The sequence below is a fragment of the Lathyrus oleraceus genome, chromosome 7 (genome assembly GCF_024323335.1).
Source record: "Lathyrus oleraceus cultivar Zhongwan6 chromosome 7, CAAS_Psat_ZW6_1.0, whole genome shotgun sequence".
In the NCBI taxonomy this organism is placed as follows: domain Eukaryota; kingdom Viridiplantae; phylum Streptophyta; class Magnoliopsida; order Fabales; family Fabaceae; genus Lathyrus; species Lathyrus oleraceus.
In genome coordinates this window covers 279,123,937-279,150,647 of record NC_066585.1, presented here as the reverse complement: position 1 = coordinate 279,150,647, position 26,711 = coordinate 279,123,937, and the positions used below count along the sequence as shown (strand labels likewise).

Below are 26,711 nucleotides of genomic sequence, written 5' to 3'. Positions count from 1 at the left end.
TTTAGGTCAATTTGTAGTAAGGTGATCGATCCCGAGATCTTACCAACACTACAAAAAGAGATTGTAATTACCTTGTGTGAGCTTGAAATGTATTTTCCTCCGTCTTTTTTTGACATAATGGTTCATTTAGTTGTTCATCTTGTGAAAGAGACACAGTTGTGTGGACCAGCTTATATGAGATGGATGTACCCTGCTGAACGGTATATGAAAATATTAAAAGGTACGTGAAATCCCGAAGTCGACCAGAGGGTTGTATTGTTGAACGATACATTGTTGAAGAAGCTGTTGAGTTTTGTACTGAATATTTGTCTAACGTTCAATCGATTGGACTCCCCAGAGCTCAGATTTTCGACAAAATGGAAGGTAAAAAATTAATTGGGAATAAAATTGTGACAATATCAAGGGATGAACGGGATCAAGTTCATTTGTATGTTCTGCACAATAATAATGAGGTTGAGCCATATGTTGAAATGCACAAGGATGTACTCCGAAGGTTAAATCCGAACAGAAATGAAAATTGGATAGTTATAGAGCACAATCAAAGTTTCATACAATGGTTGAAGGATCATATTTATTTGAAGCGCTCTTCAGATCCTTCTTCGGTAACAGAGAGGTTGAGATGTTTGGCATATGGTCCAAGTTTGCATGTGTTTTCTCATAGCGCATATTCAATTAATGGATACACATTTTATACCAAAGAACAAGATGATAAGAGTACTATGCAAAATAGTGGTGTCACCGTGCTAGCTGAAGCAATGCATATATCAAGTATGAAGGACTTAAACCCCAAATATGCAAATTTGTCATATTTTGGAGTTATTGAGCACATTTGGGTGTTTGATTACGAGAAGTTTCAGATTCCCATCTTTGGTTGCAAGTGGGTGAATAGTAGTGGCATACGAATGGATAAGTCTGGATTTTTGCAAGTTGATCTTACTAGGGTGGGGTACAAAGATGAACCTTTTATTCTAGCATCTCAAGCTAAACAAGTGTTCTATGTGAATGACCCGAAGAGTACAAAATGGTCTATAGTGCTTTTCTCTAACAAAGTGACTGATGATAGCGGTGTCGATCAATGTGATATTGATGTTGAGAATGAGTCATGCATTAGACGGAATGAGTTGAATAGAAATGATGAAGTTGAGGATCTTATACCGGATGAGTCATATATAAGAAACGATCATAATGAGGGAATTTGGATCAATTCATCCGTACGCATTGCTAAGAAACAAGTGATTAATATTCCAACAAAGAAAAGAAAGAGATGTTAGTGACTTAGGTAAATTATCCATGGTTTCTTTATTTATTTTTTTCATTTGTTTTGATTATAAGTTATATGTGATAATGCATGATTTCATTATATTTTTGTTTTCAATTGCTTTGATTATAAGTTATATCTGATAATGCATGATTTCTTTATTTTTTTGTTTTCAATTGCTTTGATTATAAGTTATATTTGATATTTGATGGTTTCCTTGGTTTATTACAGGTTAGACATGGCTGATAACCAACATGAGGAAGTTAGTAAAGTATCCGCGGAAGAAGAAATTCGAAGAGGCATCACAGTAATGCGAAGGGTGGTCCAAGGAAGATCTCGAGGCATCATACTAGATGTCTCTTGGAACAACCAGGGACAACTTATAGAACCTAATGGGCATACCTTAACTAGTTTCATCGGTGCACTAGTAAGGAATGAAATTCCCATTACATGTGATGATTGGAGAAATAAAGAGTTGAAAGAGTCCAAAGAAAAAATTTGGAGTGAGATAAAGGTACAATCATTTGGCCCTTAATTATACGGTATCAATTATGTTTTTTCAATTACCGATACTAACTATCAATCTGTATGTTTTTCTTAGCGATGTTTTAACATCGAAGAGGAAAGAAGAGGGTTTTGTATGAAATTGGCCGGAAAGCTTCTTAGAGGGTTTCGGACATTTTATCATCCAAGTTCCTTAAGGATGCGGATGGTAATTTTGTGGATGCGGAGCTTCCTAGAAAATATGAAAGTTTGATATCGGCTGAAGAATGGGAAGCTTTCAAATCCAAAAGACAAGACCCGACTTTTCAAAGAATAAGTGCTACAAATCAGGAAAGAGCATCAAGTCCCGCATATCCGTACCGAAAAGGACGTGTCGGATATGGACGCTTAGAACAATCCATGGTAAGTATTTATAAATTGCGAAAACAAATTTGTTCATCATATATTAGTTTTATCTGATCAAATTGTATGACTTAATGTGTAGCTGCAGAAGGAGGAAAGTTCAGAAACATCTCTTCCTGCACATGTTTTGTGGAAGGAAGCCCGTGTGGGCAAATCTGGAGTTCCACAAGAAGAAGTTTTAAACGTATACCAGAAATGTGTAAGTATAACATTTTTTCATTAATTGAATAACATTTTTATACACAAATATTTGACAAGTATACGGTATTCATCTGATTTTTCAGGAGGAGCTATCTCAGTCTCTATCTCCCGATGATACTAAGAGCATACTTAGTCGGGCATTAGATGTCCCTGAGTATTCTGGTCGGGTGAGGGGTAAGGGATTTGGAGTCACTCCGACCTCCCTCAGTGTTAAAAAAGGAAAGGCTCCTAGTAATCGGGAGCTTCATGCAAGATTGGAAGCCATGCAAGCTGAGCTTGATGCACTGAGGAGAGAAAGAGAGGCTAGCGCCTCAACGGTATACAGAGATGCTTCGGACAAAAACAGTATCAACTGTACCTTTCAGCCGAACATTCCAGAGGTAATTACATATAATTGTCTTAAATTGAACTATTTGCTTAAATTATGTATTTGACATATATACACATTAACGATTTCTTGTTATTATTGGTTTTAGGGCATTTCCCATTGTCAGCTGTATTTATCGTCACCATACTATCGGATGGTTGGCAAGGGAAAAGTGCATAACGTTAGCGGAGTATTACTCCACACTAGAGAGCTCCCTGCTGGATGTTTGAAGGTATCAGTTGATATTGCAGTTGAGCCGAATGCAGCATTACCATATCCTAGCGATGATTCGGATGCAACAACGGTGCACGAAGCAGTAGGTTCGTTTGTTGCATGGCCGACAAACCTCATATGCGTAGGATATGAGGTATGCTTAAAACTTATGTTAACTTTAATGTGTATATTCAAAGTTTAAAATTTATGCTTAAAATTTTACTTACATATTTTCCTTGGTTATGTTAAATAGACTCCCACAAAATCCAAATCAAAAGAAAATGAGGTTAGCAATGCCTCCGCACAACAAAAAAAGGAGGTTAGCAACGCCTCCGCACGGGTAAAAAGTTCTGGTGCTAAGAAGACCGTAGCTAGGAAAAAACCTACCGCCAAGTATAGGTCGTGCCTCAGGACATTTATAGAGATGACCGATATACCGACCGGAGGTGTTCGGAATGTACATATGGAGGTAGGGATTTTCGGCTTTGATTACGACCAAATGATTGGTAATGAAGACTTCATGCAAGTTTTTGGTCATGAAGAAATCGGCGTCAACGTTGTCAACACATATATTAGGTAAATCCGGTCTACTTTGTTTTATTAATTAAACAACTTATGTTAATGATGTTTACTTTATGTTAATCCGGTTTACTTTATGTTTCAAAAGAGGTGTTAATGATGTTTTTATATTAGGTTTTTGTATGACAAATTGATGCGCCCCAATGATTTGGACGAGTCATTCGGATTCTTAGCACCCGCGACCGTCAACTTAGGTTTAATCTTAAGTAGACCGCATACCGTGACGGAGTATGTTCTTCAGATCCTCATGGAGAATAAAGATGCGGAGAAGTTGTTTTTTATACCGTTTAATACCGGGTTAGCATTTCATTCTAAATTCATCTATTATAATTATTTTCCAAGTTACCATCTAACATTTGCCTAATCATTACAGTGGACATTGGTTGTTGCTCGCAATCAATCCTATCCGAGAAATTGTGTATTATCTTGACTCGTTAGGAAATGATTGGACAACATACCCGGATATGAAGAACCTAATTGACACGTAAGTGAGAATGTTCAAAAATTTTCTTAGTTTATGTGAATTGTTCTAATTGCTTCATTTTTATTTTATTAGCGTCCTACAAGCTTTTCGGGCCCAACGAGATATCCAAACCTCAAGGAGGAGCGCCAACCGCATTACATGGATTAAAGTGGCGGTATATTTTTAATTACCACATTTTTTATTATATTAGTGATGACACTTGATAAAACTTAGGATTTATAATCCATATTTTTTTTCATGTAGTGTCCTCAACAACGTAATCAAATAGATTGCGGGTATTTCGTGTTGAGGTTTATGCGAGATACTCTTGCTTTGGGCCGATTAGTGATTCCCACCGATGTATGTATTTCTAACTTATGAGTTATTTTTATATTTACACATATCTCATATAATTAAATAGTTGGAATTAATTCAAAATATGTTATATTATTATGTAGTACTTTGAGGAATTCAAGTGTGCATTTTATACAAAGGATCAAGTGGACGAAATCAAAGAGGAGTGGTGTCAATTCATGATAGAGCTCAAAGTTTTTTCATAAATTTGTGTAATTAATGTGTACATTTGTAGTATATGTAATGACTTGTAAATGTGTACATAAATTTGTATATATTTTGATACATTTAAGGCAAAATTGGTTTGAATTGGTATATATATATATATTTGTTAGCCAAAAATTGGTAGAAAAAAGGCCAAAATGGCATGTATAAAATGTGATAACTGTCTGTCAAAATCTGGTTGAAAACAGGTAGAAATTCTGGTTTATAAACCTGGAAAAAATGTGGTTTAAAACAAAAGCTTCAAAAATTTTCGTATACATTAGACAGCGCTTCTGTAAAAAGCGCTGTCTAAAGGGGGGTTAGAAAGCGCTTAAGGCAAAAGCGTTGTCTAAGGGGGGGGGGGCTTAGACAGCGCTTTTTGAAAAGCGCTGTCTAAGCCCCCCCCCCCCCCCCCCTTAGACAGCGCTTTTGCCTTAAGCGCTGTCTAAGGTATACCTAAAAAAATTAAAATAGAGGGGGCTTAGACAGCGCTTTTTGAAAAGCGCTGTCTAAGCCCCCCCCCCCCTTAGACAGCGCTTTGGCCAAAAGCGCTGTCTAAGGTGTACCTAAAAAAATTAAAATAGGAGGGTCTTAGAAAGCGCTTTTGGCCAAAGCGCTGTCTAAGGGGGGGGCTTAGACAGCGCTTTTAAGATTTAAAAAAGCGCTGTCTAAACCTTTAGCAGCGGAGGTTTAGACAGCGCTTTAAAGCGCTGTCTAAGGCCAAAAAAAGCGCTGTCTAAGGTCTTGTTTGGCGTAGTGTTGTGGGCGCATGCATGCAAAACCAATGCATGTAGGTGCCACATGCATTGGCGCATGCATGTGTGTGTATGCCACATGCATTGATGCATGCATGTGTTAGTGTGTGTGGAGCCTAGTGCATTGGTGCATGCATACTTTGGTTCTTCTATAAATACCATGCGCATCTCCCATATTTTTTCAGACAACTTCTTACCCTCCTTCCGTTTCCTTCAATTTCTTCAATCTCCTTCAATTTTGTTTTCTTTAATCATGTCTGAATACATTCACATGAGAAATGGCGATTTAATCTTTTCAGCAGTGCAACCTTCGATAAAGATTCGACTTTGGAATATAGAATCGTTCGAACGTCTTAATCGAACGTTGAACCATTGGTTAGATGGAGCAATTGCAGAGGGTGAAAGGATTAGAAGAATTAAATGACTTGAGTCCACGTTCAACCAAAATGGAGAAGTTCGTGTATGGGTGGATATTAAGACTGATAGAGACGTTCACAGGATGATGTATAATATGTTCAAAATTGTTTTGATGGTTGTAATCGCATAGTTATAGTAATGGTATTTTATTTGTTGTAGTCTGTTGTGTTGTTGCTTGTGTGTTGAATGTGTTGTATTTGTTTGTGATGGTATTTTCTTACAAAGTTATCATATGAAATAAATGTTGTTTTTAATATAAATCAAAAGAGATACAATTAAAATTATCTTGTTATGCTTGTTCCAACACTGGGACAGTTAGTACGATTATGACCAGGCTGACGACATGAACTACATAATTGAACCATTTTGTTCGCTGTATCCATTCCGGTTCGAATACGGGTGTTGTTTGGATGATCCTTTTTCTTTCTTTGCATTACTTCATTGTGCTAGAGAATGTCCCCTTGATATTCAGGCCAATAATCCTCTTTTGCTATCACTGAAAATCTAATTTTGTAAACATTTGAGAGGTTTATGACTTTGTAAACGTCGGATAGTAAGTAGGATGGATCCCGTCGAACATTTGAACATGCCGCTATGACATGGGAGTAGGGCATACGAAAGGCTTGGAACTCTCCGCATTCGCATCAACCTCTATCTAGTTTCACTCTATATTGTCCCTTAAGTATGCCTTCATTGTGATCTATGGACTCAGTAACATTTTACCAACCTTTAGTACGGCCAAACACCGTGACCACATGTGTGTTAGCTTTGGCATCTTCGTGTCTAATGAATTTCATTGAATCATCACTGAACAACTGCCCAAATTGTAACACTGAACTCAATTTGGAATGTTTGGTCTCAAACAGCGCCCCTAGCCTGAAATAGGTTGTTTGCACTAAAGCGTTTATAGGTAGGTGTCGGATGCATTTGAAGACAAAGTTCATTGATTCCACGAGATTTGTTGTTATGTGGACCCAACGTTGACCGTTTCCATATACCCTAGTCCACTTCTCCAATGGAATATTGTCGATCCACCGTATTGCATATGCATTTGACAATCTGATGTCTTCACAGTAGTGTTTGAAAGAAGGTTATGTTAATGCATACCCTGCATTGACAACTTTCTTCCGCAACGTTTGTCTTTGATCTTCCGCATAAAAGTTTGAGCGATATGTCTAATGCAGTAGACATGCGTCGACGGAGGATCCTGCCAGCCATTATCAATGTTTTTGTAGGCACTCACTATTGAAGGGTGTCGGTCAGAGATCAAATATAAGTTAGGTTGAGGAGCAACGTGCAATCGGAGATTTTTTAGGAAAAAACTCCATCCCTCAGCAGTGTCCCCTTCAACTAGGGGAAAAGCAATTGGGAAAATCATGTTGTTGTCATCTTGTGCCACTACCATCAGTAGTGTTCCTTTATATTTTTCGTACAACCATGTACCATCAATTTGTATAATAGGTTCACAGAAAGAAAAATCTTTGATGCATGGTTGATACGTCCATAAGATTCGGTGGAATATTCTATTTTCAATAGCACAAGTCCCGTCTTGGGTATACGCCGACAACGTTTCCAACTTGACAATAGTCTCTGGAGCATACTGTTTAAAAGTCACCAAGTATTTTGGAATTTGTTTATAAGACTCCTCTCAATTGCCATACACTTTTTCAACCTCCTTTGTCCTAGCTATCTAAGCCTTCCTGTATGATGGAGTATAGTTGTATTGTGTTACAATATGCGAGATTATTGTACTCACCTTTAACGACGGATTATCGTTAATGACAGACAAAATTTTATCGCATATTAACTGAGAGCTAAGTTTGCGATGGTCTTGCATTGGGTTCGTGATCATGCATGTGTGAACTGGACCCATGGAGTTGGTCAAGCATGGGGTTGGTCAAGAATGTCGTCACTCGCCCCGGTAAACGGGCAGTAACTCATATTCCCCTTTGCAACAAAGTAAGTTTAAAATTTTACCATCTAATTTATTAGACTTTATGTTACAACTAACTGTAAATAATATTTTTCAAATGTTTTCGATCAAGGTGGTCAGTTAAATGGATGAACTACAACAGGTGCCCGAAACACGATGTAGTAGTCTATCGCAAACTATATTAGACCACATTGGATCAGATGATGTAATACTACTACACAACTCTACATTTGATTTAAAAAAATTATCCAATTACATATCATTTAATCATGTCATATTCTTGTACAGTTTATCTGGAGGCCATATATGGGTCTTGATCATCAGGTTAACCATGATGATGATGCAGTTTGGACAGCAAAAACACCAATTATACGATTCACTACTATGGATCTGGGGGCGTTTCAATCGGGCGAGTCATTGAATTTCTTGTCAATTCTATGTAATTTTTTTATTAAATATAATATAATTTTTATTTTCAATATTTCATTTAATTAATTATAATTATAACATTTAAAATTATTATATATATATATATATATATATATATATATATATATATATATATATATATATATATATATATATATATATATATATATATATATATATATATATAAAGGAGCATGCGCCACATGCATTGGCGCATACACTATATAGTGTATGCATGCGCCAATACATGTGGCATCAAGGCATGCACGTGACACCTATATGCATTGGCTTTGCATGCATTCGCCCACAACCTTGGCACCTCCTATGTAGGTTAGTTGGATGTACCAGTTCAACTGGCGTATCCGTAGAAAAAAAATATTTTAATATATTTTTTTAAATTTTGATTATTTTAAAATTTTATTTAAAAAAATTGGTTATTTAAAAAAAAATCTTTAAAATGAACAAGAGTTTTCCATAATAAAAAACCATTGCATTGTGAAGCAATGTGTCATTCATTTGCCAAATAATAAATTAAATAGTTTGTTGTATTTATTCTTCTCTTTTTAACAATTCACTGTCAAATAAGTTAATGTATTTATTTCTTCTTTTTTAATCATAATACTTAAATTAATATTTTTAATTAAAATAAAATGTATGAATAATATCTTAATATATGAGGTAAAAATTTGGGAAATTCTTTAGGTTTGCATAATGAAAAATGAATGTGTTGTTTCTAAATAATATGTCTAATGAGTCACACAAAGAACTAAAATATGAGTAACACCACTGAAAATTGTCTAACATATTATTTAAATGTGAAACATTGAGAAAAACACCCTCACAAGACCCATACATTCTTCAAGAACTCAATCTTTGGGTATTATATTTGATTAGCCTAATTTTATGTTTTCTAATATCTTCAATAAAATAAAAATAATTATTTATAATTAAAATCATATAGTATTTGTCTTTAAATAATTAATTAAAAGTAAAGTTTATTTATAATTATAAACAACAATTTTATTACACTATCTATAGTTTTTTACAAATTTTCACGTTATTTTTTATAAAATAAATCAACTAAAAACTATTGAAATGTACACTGGACACGTACTTTATCTTTAATAAATTAGTTAAATTTAATATTTTTTAAATAATTTTTATATAAGATAAAGAATAGTTATAATATATGAATTCCATTTTTGATAAAACACATACATGAGATATATATATAGGTATTTTTATAAATTTAAAAAGACATTGATATAATTAAAAAAAAATAGACGATAAATATAAAAAGTACAAGATATATATAAATAAAATATAGTTGACAAAATTTGTTAATGAAAATATTAATTAATTAATAGCACTATTAAGTATTATAATACATGGGGTAAATATATGTCAACGATACAAAAAGTGCCGGAAAAATATTTGTTAATAATAAATATCAATAATACCAAACACAAGATTGTCAATAATACATGATATGACACAATATTATTATTATTATTATTATTATTATTATTATTATTATTATTATTATTATTATTATTATTATTATATTATTATTATTATTATTATTATTATTATTATTATTATTATTATTATTATGTAACATCAAAAAATACATCACCCGCATTTTCTATTAGTTAATAAAAAACATATAACAAAATATTTTATTAATAAATACATAAAAATTACATAATAAAATTTGTTAAGAATTAATACATAAAAAAAACTTAAGATAAATATTTATTTTCAATAAATATTTTTAAAATAAAACTAAATCAAATAAGAAAATTATACCGACTTAAAATATTTAAAATATATAAAAGTTAAGTCTAACAATTCGGTATATATATTTAAAATCAAACTATAATATCCATACTTATTTCATTCAATTACGTTAAAAATGTCTAAGTGTTGTGCTAAAAAAATAATATTTATGCTGTTTAATTTTAATTATAATATATAATTTTTATATTAAATTTTTATAATTAATATATTTTACTAAAACTTATAATAAAATTCTCTATATTAAAACTTACAAACATTTATTATATATTTTATTAAAATTTATTATATATTTTACAAACACTATCTATAATAAAGCTAGTACTTTTTTAAAGAAAAAGATGTATTAAACAAAAACGGAGAAATACAAAGACCGGAGCATTATTCAATTAGTCTAAATAAAAGTATAATCAATCTAAATAGATAAAATTACATAAATAGACTCAATCCTGAATAATCTTAACAAACAAACACTTTCATAACTTAACCAACTGTCAATTCATAATCAATCGATGTACCATTAACCGTTAAGAATGTGTGATTGCCTCCATTTATAAACACATGTTCAGATCATATATTGTCCGATGTGGGACTCTTAACATTAACTTCCTGCCACAATAGCAATAAGCATACAAGCCCTTTTGAATATAATAATCCATATTCAAACAATAAAAGTGAATTAGTTAAGATTGAGATTTAAAGATAACAACCAATCATGATGGAGAATTTGTCATGGCCCAAGCTAAGAAAAATGAGGAATTTAAAAACCAAAACATGCATATCAATGAAATTCTTAGACAATTAGCGTCTAAATTTGATCTAATGACCATACATAACAAAATCTTGAAGACTCAAATCTCTCGAGTAGAAAAACAACAAGTATCATCATCTACTCTTTCTAGAACATTTCGGGATACATTTGAATGTTGTCACATTAAGGAATAAAAAATCACTACATGACACTAGTGAAAGGATAAGAGAAAAGGCGAGGAGAGTGAAAAGTTCCAACCCACAAATGAGATTGTGGAAGAAGGAAAAGAGAAATCATATGTTACTCATACGTCTTATAAACAATTAATCCCTTATTTATAAAGAAAAAATAGAAGAAAGCATTAAGAAATTTGTAAAGTTGGTAAAAAAATCTATATATCAATATTTCCTTCATAAAGGCTCTATCTTAGATACCATTATATGCCAAATTACTTAAAGAGATTATGTCAAACAAATAAAATTTGGAAGATAAGAAAACAATGACACTTGCATAAGAGTGAAACTCAATAGTTTAAATACATTACTACATAAGCTAAAAGATCCGACGGGTTTTTCAATTCCTTCTGTTATTGGAACCATAAGTTGTGTATATGTATGAGAGAGAGAGAGATGTGATATAATGGCTAGTGTTATCCTAATGCCCTAACAGTTTTTAGAAAATATTAACCTCGTTGAGATGCAATCCACAAATATATCCTTTCAATTAGCCGACCGATCCACAAAATATATGGTAGAAATATTGGAAGATGTTCTCATAAGGATAGGATACTTGTCCATACCCCCATCGATTTTTTCATCATGGAAATGGAGGAGGATTCCTAAATCCTTATTATTTTAGGTAGACCTTTCCTCGCCACTGCTGCAACCGTATTAGACATTAAGTGTGGAAAATTTATCTTTAATGTGGTGGATGAGAAGATCAAGTTTATTTTGTCTAAACTCATGAAAAATAGTGTAGGGTGTTTACGGTGGTTTAAAGGACCTACTCATGTGAGGTGAGAGACTCTGTATGTAAGCATTATATTTATAGTATTATGAGTAAGTTATCATATGTCCTTTATCCCATTTGAGGAGTGGTATTTATATAGGCTTTTGGCCTAAAACTTAGAAAATTCTAGGAGGTGGTAACTGCTCCTCTTTGACAGAGGGATGTTGTTGACTACCTATTATTCAAGAGGTCATGGTACAACTCAGTCTGCATACCTGATGGAAGGATAATGGCATTGCACACATGTCTTATATGGAGGGATAACTTCTCCAGTGTCGTGTGTCACTTCATTAGGTGGGAACCCTCACATCACTCTTATTTGGGGATTTTCACAAATGTAACACTACAATAGACTATAAAAAAAATGAAACTATTTTTCAAAAATAATATTTGTGAATATGTGACTTGCCTTGGAATCAATTCGGTCTTGTCTTTATCATGTCTCGTCCTTATTAGACTCGTATCGCATAGAGATTTATCGAGTTTATAGTCTAGTTTGGGTCTATATAATTGACCCGATCTAGTGTTAGGGTCGAGTTTGAGTTACATATAACCCTACTTTACTCGTCCTTTGATCATCCATAATTTGAAAAATATCGTGCTTTTTAATTCAAATTCATTCTTTGATGATGCTTAGAATATCGGATCTTGTTTGTTGAGTCAATCATTAAAATTTATTCAAACATAAAATCACAATTTTTTTCTCTTTTAATTTAAGTAAGTGTTATTTACATAGATAATTTTTTTTCTTTTGTAATTTCACCATCAAAGTACGGCATTGTTTTGTCTCATCATTACATACTCAACCAACAACTTGAGAGTCGATGATATAGATCCACTTTTATATATATATATATATATATATATATATATATATATATATATATATATATATATATATATATATATATATATTCAAATCACTTTAATTTTTTCATTTGTATAAGTATTTTACCATTTTGTATTATTAATTTAATCTTATGAGTTTCTTCACAGCTTCATCTTTTTAAATTTTAACTAAAAAAAGTTGAGTTGTTTCCGACACAACCCACCAATTCCAACTAATTAATACCTTATTTTTAGTAAAAAAAATAACTAATAGGTAGAGAAAACATACAAGTGTGAGTACACAACAGAATTTGTTATCATTATTCATTAGTGTAAATATCTAAAAGTAACCATATGAGCACTAGGTACCCTTTTTATTACAAGTTACATTTAGTTTATTTATTATGCATAACCACCAATCACTAGTATATCTCAATTGAAACTTAGTTGATACTTTGGTGATTTATCAGGCCTAAAGAGTCCAAAGTGTCTCTCAATTTCAGGACCTGGCTTCTGATTTTCATCAAACATAGCAAAAAGATAAGTCTCAATAGGTCCATTAGGCCTCTTAGGAGTCCCACCCTTAGCATGCCTAATCAAATTCCCATAATATGTTGCAGCATTTCCAGCACTAGCTCCAGTTCCACCTTCAGATGGCCACCCACTTTCAGACACAACAATCTTCACATTTGAACCCCCTACTTTTTCAAGAGCAGCATAAATTGAATCCAAAATTGCATCAAATAAATTTTGGTAACCAACTTCATTCTTCCCTTGTTTTGTAAACAAAGCATAGTCAAGACCAATGCTTTGTTGGTTATTAACATATGAGAAATAAGGATACACATTAGCAAGAAGTGGTGAGCCGTTGCTAACTAAAAAGTTAACAATAGGCCTTATGTAACCAACTGAACCGTCGCTAAAAGCGCCATCGTTTGGCGGGTAAGATTTTCCAATTAGAATTGTGTCTATCGCGGTAGACACTTTAATCTGGCCTAAATTGGACGAAGATATCGCGTTTTGAATGTTTTGCAATGCGGGAAGAACCGAACTTGCTTCGGGCGAATCTGCGTGAATCTCATTCCCGACTGCAATGTATTTGATTTTCACACTTGGATAATACGGTTTTACGTTTTTGTTGACCCAATCAGCGGCGGCCTGAGCGTTCGTGAGTGATTTAAGAACGTCGTTCGGGACGCCGAGGATTACCTCTATGTTTGAATTTTTTAGGGCTTGAAGTGCTGCATCATCTGGATTGTATAAGCGGATTTTACCAATTCCATTTGATTTGTATAAATCTATCACTGCTTGCCTTGTTGGGAGATTATTTCCAAATCCTCCATAACAAACACCTACGGATTGTGCACCTGCATGTTTAATATAAATTCATATTAATAATTGGACCAAATACCAAATGTACCAAAAGTTTGATAAATAAATGTTTCATAAAAAATGAAAGAAATAGTAATAGACCCGTAAATTCTACTGCAGTAGAAGATAACAATACTCCAATAAGCACCAATGTGATAGACATGGTTGTGTTTGTTTTTGATTATATAAAAACTATAAGTTTGCAACCTATATATAGGCATAGTTTTGGCAATTGGGTCACTATATGTTAATGAAATTATTTTCCCCGTCAATCACTCCATGGAAAAAAATATATACATTTTGAAATTTATGGAATTCCCTGCAAATGAGGATATCACAACGCCACACCGATGGCTTTGACAAGTCGCATGGCGTATGTAATCTGCCAGTTGCGTTTACTCATGTTGCGGTTTCTATTGAAACGTTAAAATTTTCAATGATATTTATATTGGAGTGTCAATATCGTCGGTCGCTAGAAACAATAAGGTGGTCCATGTGACATAGTGGACTCCAATTTCGTTATCAGACTGTGGTAACCTGTTTGCTTCGTAAGCATTGAACTCCTTTAGTTCTCTTGTTGTGGACCATTGTAATTACACCAGCTACCTCAGCCTTATGTGTTAAAAGTTTAGCATAGCATGGTTCAACACTCGAAGTTGACGCGGTCATAATCCATATTATGGTTGTATTATCTTTTCTCTCCATTTTTATCATGAATTTAATATTCCTATATAAATTAACATGTTCTAATTTTAATTTATAGACATGTTTGTGTCTATTTTGCTTCTGCACAAAATATGAAAAATTATGAGGAATACAAATTCTAATTTAAGATATTAGATCGGATTTTATTTTATATTTTATTTGTTTTTTTAATCATTGAAGTGTTATATTTGTGAGCTTTTCCGCTCCATTAGTACACAGTTGGTCATCATAAGAGTGTCTGACTCTCTGAAGTGAAATTGTTATCTGACACTTTTAGGGACGTCGTCTGTAACAACCCAATTTTTAGTATTTATTTATTATACTATTATTATTAGATTTTATTTTATTTATAGTATTAATTAATTAATGGGTTGTTCGGTAGTATAATAATCGATTATATTAATTAATTTGGTGTGTTAATTAATTATTTAGTTGATAGGAGATATCATGAATAATTGAATTAATTAACTTGGTGGATATATGGTGTTAGTTTAATTTATTTGAATTAAATAGAGATATTTAAATATTAGGTTTTATTGGGCCTATTAATTAAATTAGAAGTATAATGACTTAAGCCTAAAGAGAATACTAATATAAATAGTAAGAGGTGAGGAGAGTGAGAATTAGGATTCATTTGATCATTGAAGGTAATAGAGAAAGAGGAGAGGAAAAGTAAAGAGAAAAGCTAGGGTTCCAGAAAATTGAAGAGGTAAGGGGGAAATCCTTATTATTATGGGTTAGTATGATTGGGTCAATGGGTAGATGTATGTTTAGGTTAAAATCCTTAATTTGCATGATTTTAGGATTGTTAGGTGTTGATGAGTATTCTTGATTTGTGATGATTTAATTGTGTTAAAACTGGAAATTAATGTTATATACTTAGAGTAATGTATGAGTTATAATTTTCTGAACGTGTAGCTTTTTACGGAATTGAAATCGGAGGTCCGGAAGTCCTCCAACGATGAAAACCGCGGAAAATTCTGCATTTTGTCCGTTGCAATCGCGATCCCTTTTTATGTTTTTCGGTCGGAATCATTTTGGTCATAACTTTTGATCCGTAAGTCCAAATCGAGTGCCTTTTGAAGCGTTAGATAGCTGAAACAGAAGGCTATAACTTTGTTTCAGGAATAAAATAATTTTGGTGATTATTTCATGGACGTTTTTGGGGTTGAAGAAGATGAAAATTATGTTGGAAAATTTAGAAAAACAACAACTTTTTAGTAACGCCTTAGTGCACGGTGTTATTCATAACTTTCAACTCGTTAATCATTTTGGGTTGGGGTTTAAAGCATTAGAAGGTGACTCTAATAGATATTATGTGAATGGTGTATTTGTTATGAATGTTAAGATGGTAGAGATGATCTTAATTGCATATTATGTGAATGGTGTATTTGTTATGAATGTGTATATGTACCATTGGTGGATTGTGAATGATTTATTATTATGAATGTGTATATGTACCATTGTTGGATTGTGAATGATAGATTGTTATGAATGTGTAGATTGTGAATGATAGATTGTTATGAATGTGTATATGTACCATTGTTGGATTGTGAATGATATATTGTTATGAATGTGTATATGTACCATTGGTAGATTGTGAATGATATATTGTTATGAATGTGTATATGTACCATTGGTGGATAATTCATAGAGTTGAATTATGGCACATGACTGGTGTATTAACCTTCATATATGCATACTCTTGCCTTTGACCTGGGGTCCCATGTGGGAACCCCGGCCATATTGTATGCGCCCTCGTTTTCTATGCCTTTGGATCATCAGACAATGAATCCAACGCATGAGATGAGTCAACCTCTTTTGACTCTCTTAGCTTCCCATTAGACTGGACTAGCGTCCCTTGGGTCCTGTGCACCTTGGGCATTGCACTTCCTGCATCCCCTTTATGTTTGATTATTGTTTGTTTGGCATAATTAGTGAACAAGTCCCTTAACTTAATTTAATGTTCCACTTTAGTCCCTTAATTAAAAAATTGTTACAAGTTAGTCCATTAACTTCACTTTTGTTACTATATTTGGTCCCTTTAGTCAATTTCTGCCAAAAAAATGTTAAATTCTGGTGACGTGGTATAACAGCAAGGTCATTGGTATAAATCTGGATTAGCATATGTAGTTAAAAACTGATACACTATTTAAACTGCAAGGGTTTTGTTTTTGGGGAAACCTCACAGTTTAAATATTGTATCCGCTTTAACTACATATGTTGACTTAGATTTGTACCAATGACCTTCCTGTCACATCACGTCACCATCAATTACCTCATCATTATGAAGTATTAAATGCTTCACGTGCCTCTAGAATCCGAACGACTCTTTCTTAGGGCACTCACATGAGGGGACTCAACTATCTAAGTTTCTCCTGAGCGGACTCGATTGTCTAAGTCTCGTCTGTGAGAATCGCCTAAAAAGGTATCGCATAAGAGACTCGATTATCTAAGTCTCGTTTGAGGGACTCATCTTTTTAAGTCTCATTTAAAGCACTCGTCTAAGGGACTTGATTATTTAAATTTCGTCTAAGAGACTCCTCTTTTCAAATTTAGCCAGAAGGACTTGTATTTCCAAGTCTCACCTAAAATAGGATTATCGTCTACCTTGTTTAATCACTGCTCCCTTCTTCCGTACTTGTGTGTGAAGGACGGTTAAGTAAGAAAATTCCGATAGAAAATCCATATATAATATCTGACACATGAAAATATGTTTATCTAATGCAAAAATTGTTTTTTATCTCTTCCGAACAAACTCAAATTTGACATAAGAATATGAGAAAAAAATCAATTTTGATGTTTTACAGCATACTATCTAACACAGACCATAATAGAAAGTGAGAATTAAACAAGTATATCACCTTTCATTATATAAATAGTAACATGCTAACAACAACAACGTCATGTGCACTCTGGCACAATTATTCATAGAATGCAATACTTAGCTACATATATATTTTTTGTAAAAATCATCCATTAATTTATCTAATTGAAATTTATTTGATATTTAGGCGATTTATCAGGATTAAAGAGACCAAAATGTTGTTCAGTTGATGCACCATTCTTCTGATTTTCATCAAACATGGCAAACAAATAAGTCTCAATAGCCATACCAGGTTTCTTCACGGTCCCACTCTTAACATGATTAATCAAATTACTATAATATGTGGCAGCATTTTCCGGTGTTGCCCCATCTCCACCAGCAGATGGCCATCCACTCTCAGACACAACAATCTGCAAATTAGAACCCCCGACTTTCTCAAGAGCAGCGTATACTGAATCCAACTGCGCATCAAAGAGATTTTGATAACCAACATCATTGTTTCCTTGTTGATTAAAAAGAGCATAATCAAGATGAATGTTTTGTTTATCCCCGACATAAGCGATGTATGGATACACATTTGCAAGAAATGGTGACCCATTGGTCACTAGGAAGTTAATTATTGGTTGTATATAAGACCTTGCTGGGTCAATAAAAGCACCATTGTTAGGTGGATAAGAATTCTGAATCAAAGACATGGCTATTGCTATAGAGACCTTGATTTGGCCTTGTAAATTAGCAGAAGAAATTGCGTTTTGAATGTTTTGCAATGCAGGGAGAATGTACTGGGCCTCATTGTCATTAGGGTAGATTTCATTTCCAACAGTGATGTACTTAATTTTAACATCTTGTGAGTAGGGTTTAACAAATTTGTTGATCCAGTTTGTGGCTTCATTGGCATTTACAAGAGAAGAAAGGGTTTCCTTAGCCACATCAAGAATCAATTCAATGTTGGAACCTCTAAGGGCTTGAAGAGCTTCTTCATCTGGATAATATAAACGCATTCTGTTAATGCCTTTTGATTTATATAAATCCACAACTTCTTGCTTGGATGGTAGGTTATTGCCAATCATTCCATAGCAAACTCCTATGGATTGTGCACCTGCAAAGACATACACTTTGTCAGAATTCGAACTCGCAACCTTATAGTCATTAATATAATAAAATTAATTATGAATATATATTACTGTAATTACCTGTAAATGCTAATCCAATAGACAGTATACCAATAAGCAGAAAAATATTAGACATATTGAAGTGTTTCTTTTTAGTAATATATTGTTTGATGAATGATACCAAAATGGAAGTACACAACTTTGATATCTTTTACTCCACCAGATAATCCATATTTATATGCATAAGAATAAGCCAACATTTCATGAAGTCCATATTTTGTATTAATTGCAGAGTGGCCCTCCAATAACATAGGACTTTTAGCCCCTTCAAGAACTCAACTAAAGTTAATGCTATGTTTTTTAATTCCAACCATATTTTCGGTGGTGCAATTGCATATACATTTGTTTATTGAATGGTCATATGTTTAATAAGTTATTGAATTTCTAATAAAAAATGAAGGGATTGAATTTGAGTAGTTTAATGAACTTCAAGCAAATAACAAATTATTTGAAGAAGAATCTGATTTTGTAAGTGATGGAGATCGTATCATATTTGGTTGGACTTTTCTTATGAACTAGTCTTTCCAATTTAATGCATAATATCCATCAATTCATGACTTTTCTTTGGAAAAGCCAACTTGAATATATATACTGACCATTTCAAAGAAACTTATAGCTATATGGGGCACACGACATTTATAACATATTCTAGACTAGACATTAGTAACCACTATAACACTAAAGGCTAGTAGGACAACGTCACCATAACGTTAAACTCATACGTAAGTATGACATGGTTAATTGCACAAAGCCCATGCATTAATGCAGTAGTAATCTATGCCACATAAAAAAAATGCTTCTACCTTTCCTAGATATAATTATTGTTAGGACATAGAAGTAGTATTGGTTATAAATAAACTTGAGAAAACAAACTACAACTAAATTTACAAACCTAACCTTTTATGTTTTTTTTCTTGTCATGTCATGTTGTCTTTTTAAAGGGTTATTTTGAAATTTTACTCTTAATGCTACAATAAATTAATTTTATAATTAATAATACTACTATAAATCTTTTTATTCAAAACTATTTAATAATATTTTTATATAGATTCTTTCAAATTAATTAATAACACAAAAGTGTATATATACTAATAAAAATGAATATTTTTGTACCACACTTAAAAATTAATCACAAATTAATTAGTTGGTTTAATTTATATTTTTAAATAAAAATGAGAATTTTCAAAATATATAACTCATAATTTTTATAAAATAAACTAATTAATCTTTTCCATATTATTCATTTGAAAATAAATAACCGGTAAGCATATAAAAATGAACTCAGACAAATACGTGTCATTAGAAGTGTTTGCGGTACAGTTTGAATTATTTTAAGGTAAAAATTCATTCGATTTAAAGATAAATCTTTTCACAGTTTCGTTTAGTTTTGAATGATTGATTAAAAAAATTTGATCTTATCCGATTCAATTTGAAGCGGTTTAATTTGGATCGGTTCTTGAATAATTAATTATAAACTATATTTTTTATTAAGATTATAAAAATTATAATAAATAATATATTTGATATAATATATAATATATAATATATTAAAAATTAATATTTTATGGTTGAAACAAATGAACAATAAAAATAAATATAGTAAATTAAACTAATAAGTAATATTAAAAAAATAATTATAAACGAATAATAAATTAAAACAATCATATCATATTAATAAAAAATAAGTAAGTATAAAAATACATACATAAGATTCAGTTTGATTTGGATCGATTTTAAAAAATTAATGAAAAATCTAATTCAAATCGAGCAGTTTTTACAAAATAACATCCAAATACATCTAATCATTTTTTATTTTTTTTTATGATTTATGATTTTTTTTTCGATTTATGATTTTTATTTTGATCAGTTTGAATTGAACACCCTCTATGTGTCATTAATGAATTGGTCGAAATCAAGATTATTTTATAATATTATTGAAAATAACTGGAGTCAATTATAATCCTTTAGTTAGATAATTTTCAAAAATGAGTGCTAAAAACCAAAATAATATTTAAGAAATTGTTGGAGCCAATAATTTATACAAAACACAAATAAAATTGAAAAGTTGGTGTCCAATCATGCCACTGACTCATCCAAGAGGCATCAATCTCATTGTCTATTTAAGGGAGGTTCATTTAAACTCAGACCAAAGTTGAATATGGAAGGTCGTAATACAATCATTTTTAGCATTAAAGAGTAACTCCAATGAAAGTTTTTTTATGGGTTTGCTAGGCTAAAGTGGAGAGTTTTAAAATGGATTTTTTTTAAATAATCGATTTTAAAAATAAAATCGTAAAATAATCAAATTTTTTTAAAAAATATCAATATAACCACTTTTTTCTATTGATGTGTTAGTTGAACTGACGCATCCAACTAACCTACATAGGAAGAGCCAATGTTGCACTACGCCAAAAATGACTTTTAACAGCGCATCTTAGACGGCGCTTTTAAAAGAAAGCGCTGTCTAAGGTTAAAATAAAAAACAAACACGGAAAATGTTCCAAGAAAATAATAAAAGCGCTGTCTAATGGGGGGTCTTAGACAGCGCTTTCTAAAAGCGCTGTCTAAGACCCCCCCTTAGACAGCGCTTTTAGAAAGCGCTTATAAATATAGACTTTAGACAGCGCTTTTGGTAAAGCGCTGTCTAAAGTCTTTAAATTAAAAAAAAAAATTAAAACCAAAAGCGCTGTCTAAGGGGGGGTTTAGAAAGCGCTTTTGGAAAGCGCTGTCTTAGGCATACCTTAGAAAGCGCTTTACACAAAAGCGCTGTCTAAGGTCTTATTAAAATAAAATTTCAGACCACAAGCGCTTTCGTTCTCTGTTATTTTGTTTTCCCTCTTCTTCACTCACCTCAAAAACTTACGCCATTTCCACAAAAGCGCTTTTGTTTTCCTTCTTCTCAACTCACACAATAACCCTACCTTCTCACTCTCGGCGGCCGTGCTCACGTATTTCTCTCTGGAAACAAACCCTAAATTTCTCACTGTACGGCGGTGCTCACGTATTTCTTCTCACTATACCGGCAGCGAAACAAACCCTACCTTCTCACTGTACCGGCGGTGCTCACGTACTTCTCACCATAACCACACCTTGATAAGTCTCTTTCTCAAACCCTAAATAACTTTGGTACCAAATGCATGTTGAAGTAGAGGTAATGACTACATTGTATTCATTCTTGCATATGTGAATGTTTATGGTTTGTGAGTGATATTTGATTTTATATAATGTGTTATAGATGAACATTATGTGTGAAAACTCTTGCCCCATTTTATATTTTTCTGTATTTTTCTGTATCACCAATGTTGCTTCTGTTGAAAACTCAGTCATATTTTTCTGTATCACCAATGTTGGTTCTGTATTATGTGTGAAAACTCAGTTATATAAAATGACCCAAATTTTGAGATTTTGAAGTTTATTCTGTTGCCTTAGGGTTGAATGTTGGTTTTGAAGTTGAATCAGTTAGTGTTTAGGGAATTAAAGTGTTAGTTTGAAATGTTAGTTAAGTTAGTAAGTTAGTGAAAAGTAGTTAGTTGGTTATTGATAATATGATTGTTAGTTGAGTTGATTCGATAGTTAGCTATGAAACTGTTAATTATGTGTCAGAGACTGTTAGAGATTAATTAGAACAGTTTTGTTAGTAGGACTGTTATGAAATTTGAAATGTGATTCAGTTAGTTATTTAGGAAAGTTGGTTAGTCATGTTTGAATTGGCAAATAAAATTAGTAAGTTAGTTAATATTGAATGGACAAGGTTTATTAGTGTATTTTGAAATCAGTTATTGAAATGCTAATAGGAGTTAAAGTAGTAGTTAGTGTATCAATTTACTAACTCATGCTAGTCTGAAAAGAACAAGCTACAAAGTTTGGTGACAGGTGAATACTAGTTAGGATGTTAAATGGATTTTGGTGAATGTATTTTGAAATCAATTTGAATGTTCATTGAAACTACTATGGAATAATAGTTTTGACCAGTTGAATGTTCAAAGATACTACCTTAGTTATGTATTTTCGTCTAGATTAATTGTTTACTTTAATAAGTAGGAAAACCATGGATAAAACATGGATCTGTGCCGATCGAATGACCAAAGAGTACGAGAGTGGGGTTTTGGAATTCGTTAAGTATGCTGTTCAACACGCTGAAAACCCCAGACGAATGCATTGTCCTTGCTTGCGTTGTTGTTATATTGGTAAGGTTGACGCACATGGATTGAAATCGCATTTGCTGAGGCATGGAATTGATCAAAGTTATCAGTGTTGGATATTTCATGGTGAGAAAATTAACGAGAATGTTGAATCGAGTGGAAAAAGTAGTACGACCTATGCTTCATACGACAAAGACACGGAAACATACGATTGTGATCGAGTTGAAGAGATTGTAGAAGCACTGGAAGAAGATCTTCATGATTGTCCTGAAATGTTTGAGAGGATGATAAGCGATGCAGAGAAACCGTTGTACAAAGGTTGCACTAAATTCTCAAGACTTTCTGCGGTATTAAAGTTGTACAACTTAAAGGCGGGCAATGGATGGTCGGATAAAAGTTTCACAGAGTTGTTGGGCCTTATGAGAGAAATGCTACCGGATGATAATGTTCTTCCTAATCGAACCTATGAGGCAAAAAAAATGTTGTGCTCTATTGGCATGAGCTATGATAAGATACATGCTTGTCCTAACGATTGCATTTTGTTTCGTAACGAATATGCAATGTTAACTGAGTGCCCTAAATGCGGTTTGTCTCGTTATAAGAAAAGATTATCTCCCGCAAAAGTCTTATGGTATTTTCCGATAATTCCGAGATTTAGGCGCATGTTTCGTAGTGAAACCGATGCAAGACATCTTACTTGGCATGCAGATGAAAGAATTATTGATGGAATGTATCGGCATCCGGCTGATTCACCACAGTGGTCGAAGATTGATAATGATTATCCTGAGTTTGGATCAGAAGCAAGAAACCTTCGATTGGCATTATCTACTGATGGAATGAACCCACATGGTCTTCAAAGTATCTCACATACCACATGGCCTGTGATTCTTATGATTTATAACCTACCTCTGTGGCTATGTATGAAGCGTAAGTACATGATGTTATCTATGTTAATCTCTGGGCCTAAACAACCAGGGAATGACATAGACGTATACTTGACACCTCTAATCGAAGATTTAAAGATTTTGTGGGAGAACGGTGTGGAGGTTTATGATGGATATAGGAAAGAAAGTTTCAATTTGAGGGCGATGTTGTTTGGCACAATTAATGATTTTCCAGCATACGGGAATCTATCTGGGTATAGCATTAAAGGTCAACGTGCGTGTCCTGTTTGTGAAGACGGAACCGATACGATTCGATTGGAACTTTGCCAGAAGAATGTGTTTCTCGGTCATCGTAGATTCTTACATTCTAAACATCACTACCGTGGGTGGAGAAAAGCATTCAATGGAGACACCGAACATCGTAGAGCTCCACCCGCATTGTCAGGTGAACAAGTTTTTGAAAAGGTGAAAGATGTGCGTACTGAGTTTGGCAAGCCTTTTGCACATAAGATTGTGAAAGGTGGGTGGAAGAAAAGGTCGATATTTTTTGAATTGCCATATTGGAAGTCTTTGTACGTGAGACATTTTCTCGATGTTATGCATATTGAAAAAAACGTATTTGAAAGTGTTATCGGTACATTACTCAATATAAAAGGCAAGTCTAAGGATGGCCTTAAAGCAAGGGAGGACATGTTAAAAATGGGAATGAGAACTGAATTAGCACCCGTGAAGAAAGGAAGACGAACATATCTACCACCTGCTGCTTTTACTTTATCTAGAAAGGAGAAAAAAAATTTGTGTAAGTCTCTGAGTGAAGTTAAGGTTCCAGAAGGATACTCATCTGATATCAGAAGACTTGTTTCTATGAAAGACCTCAAGTTGAAGAATTTGAAGACACATGATTGCCATGTTATAATGGAACATTTTCTACCGATAGGTATACGTTCTATTTTGCCAGAAAAAGTAAGAAGTGCCATAACTAAATTGTGTTTTTTCTTTAGGTCAATTTGTAGTAAGGTGATCGATCCCGAGATCTTACCAACACTACAAAAAGAGATTGTAATTACCTTGTGTGAGCTTGAAATGTATTTTCCTCCGTCTTTTTTTGACATAATGGTTCATTTAGTTGTTCATCTTGTGAAAGAGACACAGTTGTGTGGACCAGCTTATATGAGATGGATGTACCCTGCTGAACGGTATATGAAAATATTAAAAGGGTACGTGAAATCCCGAAGTCGACCAGAGGGTTGTATTGTTGAACGATACATTGTTGAAGAAGCTGTTGAGTTTTGTACTGAATATTTGTCTAACGTTCAATCGATTGGACTCCCCAGAGCTCAGATTTTCGACAAAATGGAAGGTAAAAAATTAATTGGGAATAAAATTGTGACAATATCAAGGGATGAACGGGATCAAGTTCATTTGTATGTTCTGCACAATAATAATGAGGTTGAGCCATATGTTGAAATGCACAAGGATGTACTCCGAAGGTTAAATCCGAACAGAAATGAAAATTGGATAGTTATAGAGCACAATCAAAGTTTCATACAATGGTTGAAGGATCATATTTATTTGAAGCGCTCTTCAGATCCTTCTTCGGTAACAGAGAGGTTGAGATGTTTGGCATATGGTCCAAGTTTGCATGTGTTTTCTCATAGCGCATATTCAATTAATGGATACACATTTTATACCAAAGAACAAGATGATAAGAGTACTATGCAAAATAGTGGTGTCACCGTGCTAGCTGAAGCAATGCATATATCAAGTATGAAGGACTTAAACCCCAAATATGCAAATTTGTCATATTTTGGAGTTATTGAGCACATTTGGGTGTTTGATTACGAGAAGTTTCAGATTCCCATCTTTGGTTGCAAGTGGGTGAATAGTAGTGGCATACGAATGGATAAGTCTGGATTTTTGCAAGTTGATCTTACTAGGGTGGGGTACAAAGATGAACCTTTTATTCTAGCATCTCAAGCTAAACAAGTGTTCTATGTGAATGACCCGAAGAGTACAAAATGGTCTATAGTGCTTTTCTCTAACAAAGTGACTGATGATAGCGGTGTCGATCAATGTGATATTGATGTTGAGAATGAGTCATGCATTAGACGGAATGAGTTGAATAGAAATGATGAAGTTGAGGATCTTATACCGGATGAGTCATATATAAGAAACGATCATAATGAGGGAATTTGGATCAATTCATCCGTACGCATTGCTAAGAAACAAGTGATTAATATTCCAACAAAGAAAAGAAAGAGATGTTAGTGACTTAGGTAAATTATCCATGGTTTCTTTATTTATTTTTTTTCATTTGTTTTGATTATAAGTTATATGTGATAATGCATGATTTCATTATATTTTTGTTTTCAATTGCTTTGATTATAAGTTATATCTGATAATGCATGATTTCTTTATTTTTTTGTTTTCAATTGCTTTGATTATAAGTTATATTTGATATTTGATGGTTTCCTTGGTTTATTACAGGTTAGACATGGCTGATAACCAACATGAGGAAGTTAGTAAAGTATCCGCGGAAGAAGAAATTCGAAGAGGCATCACAGTAATGCGAAGGGTGGTCCAAGGAAGATCTCGAGGCATCATACTAGATGTCTCTTGGAACAACCAGGGACAACTTATAGAACCTAATGGGCATACCTTAACTAGTTTCATCGGTGCACTAGTAAGGAATGAAATTCCCATTACATGTGATGATTGGAGAAATAAAGAGTTGAAAGAGTCCAAAGAAAAAATTTGGAGTGAGATAAAGGTACAATCATTTGGCCCTTAATTATACGGTATCAATTATGTTTTTTCAATTACCGATACTAACTATCAATCTGTATGTTTTTCTTAGCGATGTTTTAACATCGAAGAGGAAAGAAGAGGGTTTTGTATGAAATTGGCCGGAAAGCTTCTTAGAGGGTTTCGGACATTTTTATCATCCAAGTTCCTTAAGGATGCGGATGGTAATTTTGTGGATGCGGAGCTTCCTAGAAAATATGAAAGTTTGATATCGGCTGAAGAATGGGAAGCTTTCAAATCCAAAAGACAAGACCCGACTTTTCAAAGAATAAGTGCTACAAATCAGGAAAGAGCATCAAGTCCCGCATATCCGTACCGAAAAGGACGTGTCGGATATGGACG

General features: G+C 33.2%; 3 protein-coding genes across 3 annotated transcripts; 1 reads left to right on the top strand and 2 right to left on the bottom strand.

Annotated features, from left to right (window-relative positions):
* Positions 1 to 3,593: 3,593 nt before the first annotated feature.
* On the top strand, positions 3,594 to 4,630 carry LOC127106524 (uncharacterized). The gene is made up of 5 exons (XM_051043807.1): positions 3,594 to 3,821; positions 3,898 to 4,008; positions 4,081 to 4,162; positions 4,252 to 4,347; positions 4,446 to 4,630. The coding sequence occupies exons 1-5, from the start codon at positions 3,658 to 3,660 to the stop codon at positions 4,545 to 4,547; spliced, it is 555 nt and encodes a 184-aa protein (XP_050899764.1). The 5' UTR covers positions 3,594 to 3,657; the 3' UTR covers positions 4,548 to 4,630.
* An 8,127-nt stretch (positions 4,631 to 12,757) lies between these two features.
* On the bottom strand, positions 12,758 to 14,235 carry LOC127106523 (glucan endo-1,3-beta-glucosidase). Its single transcript, XM_051043806.1, has 2 exons — positions 13,937 to 14,235; positions 12,758 to 13,830 (listed from the first exon to the last, which is right to left on the bottom strand). Exons 1-2 carry the CDS (start codon positions 13,995 to 13,997, stop codon positions 12,896 to 12,898), a joined length of 996 nt encoding a protein of 331 aa, XP_050899763.1. The 5' UTR covers positions 13,998 to 14,235; the 3' UTR covers positions 12,758 to 12,895.
* A 3,151-nt stretch (positions 14,236 to 17,386) lies between these two features.
* LOC127106522 (glucan endo-1,3-beta-glucosidase) lies at positions 17,387 to 18,728 on the bottom strand. Its single transcript, XM_051043805.1, has 2 exons — positions 18,560 to 18,728; positions 17,387 to 18,465 (listed from the first exon to the last, which is right to left on the bottom strand). Exons 1-2 carry the CDS (start codon positions 18,612 to 18,614, stop codon positions 17,528 to 17,530), a joined length of 993 nt encoding a protein of 330 aa, XP_050899762.1. The 5' UTR covers positions 18,615 to 18,728; the 3' UTR covers positions 17,387 to 17,527.
* Between the last annotated feature and the right edge of the window lie 7,983 nt (positions 18,729 to 26,711).

Coding starts and splice junctions, on each gene's coding strand:
- LOC127106524 (XM_051043807.1), top strand. CDS start 3,658: ATGCGCCCCAATGATTTGGACGAGTCATTCGGATTCTTAGCACCCGCG. Junction 4,009..4,080: donor ATGAAGAACCTAATTGACAC/GTAAGTGAGAAT, acceptor TTATTTTATTAG/CGTCCTACAAGCTTTTCGGG. Junction 4,348..4,445: donor GATTAGTGATTCCCACCGAT/GTATGTATTTCT, acceptor ATTATTATGTAG/TACTTTGAGGAATTCAAGTG.
- LOC127106523 (XM_051043806.1), bottom strand. CDS start 13,997: ATGTCTATCACATTGGTGCTTATTGGAGTATTGTTATCTTCTACTGCA. Junction 13,831..13,936: donor TACTGCAGTAGAATTTACGG/GTCTATTACTAT, acceptor TTAAACATGCAG/GTGCACAATCCGTAGGTGTT.
- LOC127106522 (XM_051043805.1), bottom strand. CDS start 18,614: ATGTCTAATATTTTTCTGCTTATTGGTATACTGTCTATTGGATTAGCA. Junction 18,466..18,559: donor TATTGGATTAGCATTTACAG/GTAATTACAGTA, acceptor ATGTCTTTGCAG/GTGCACAATCCATAGGAGTT.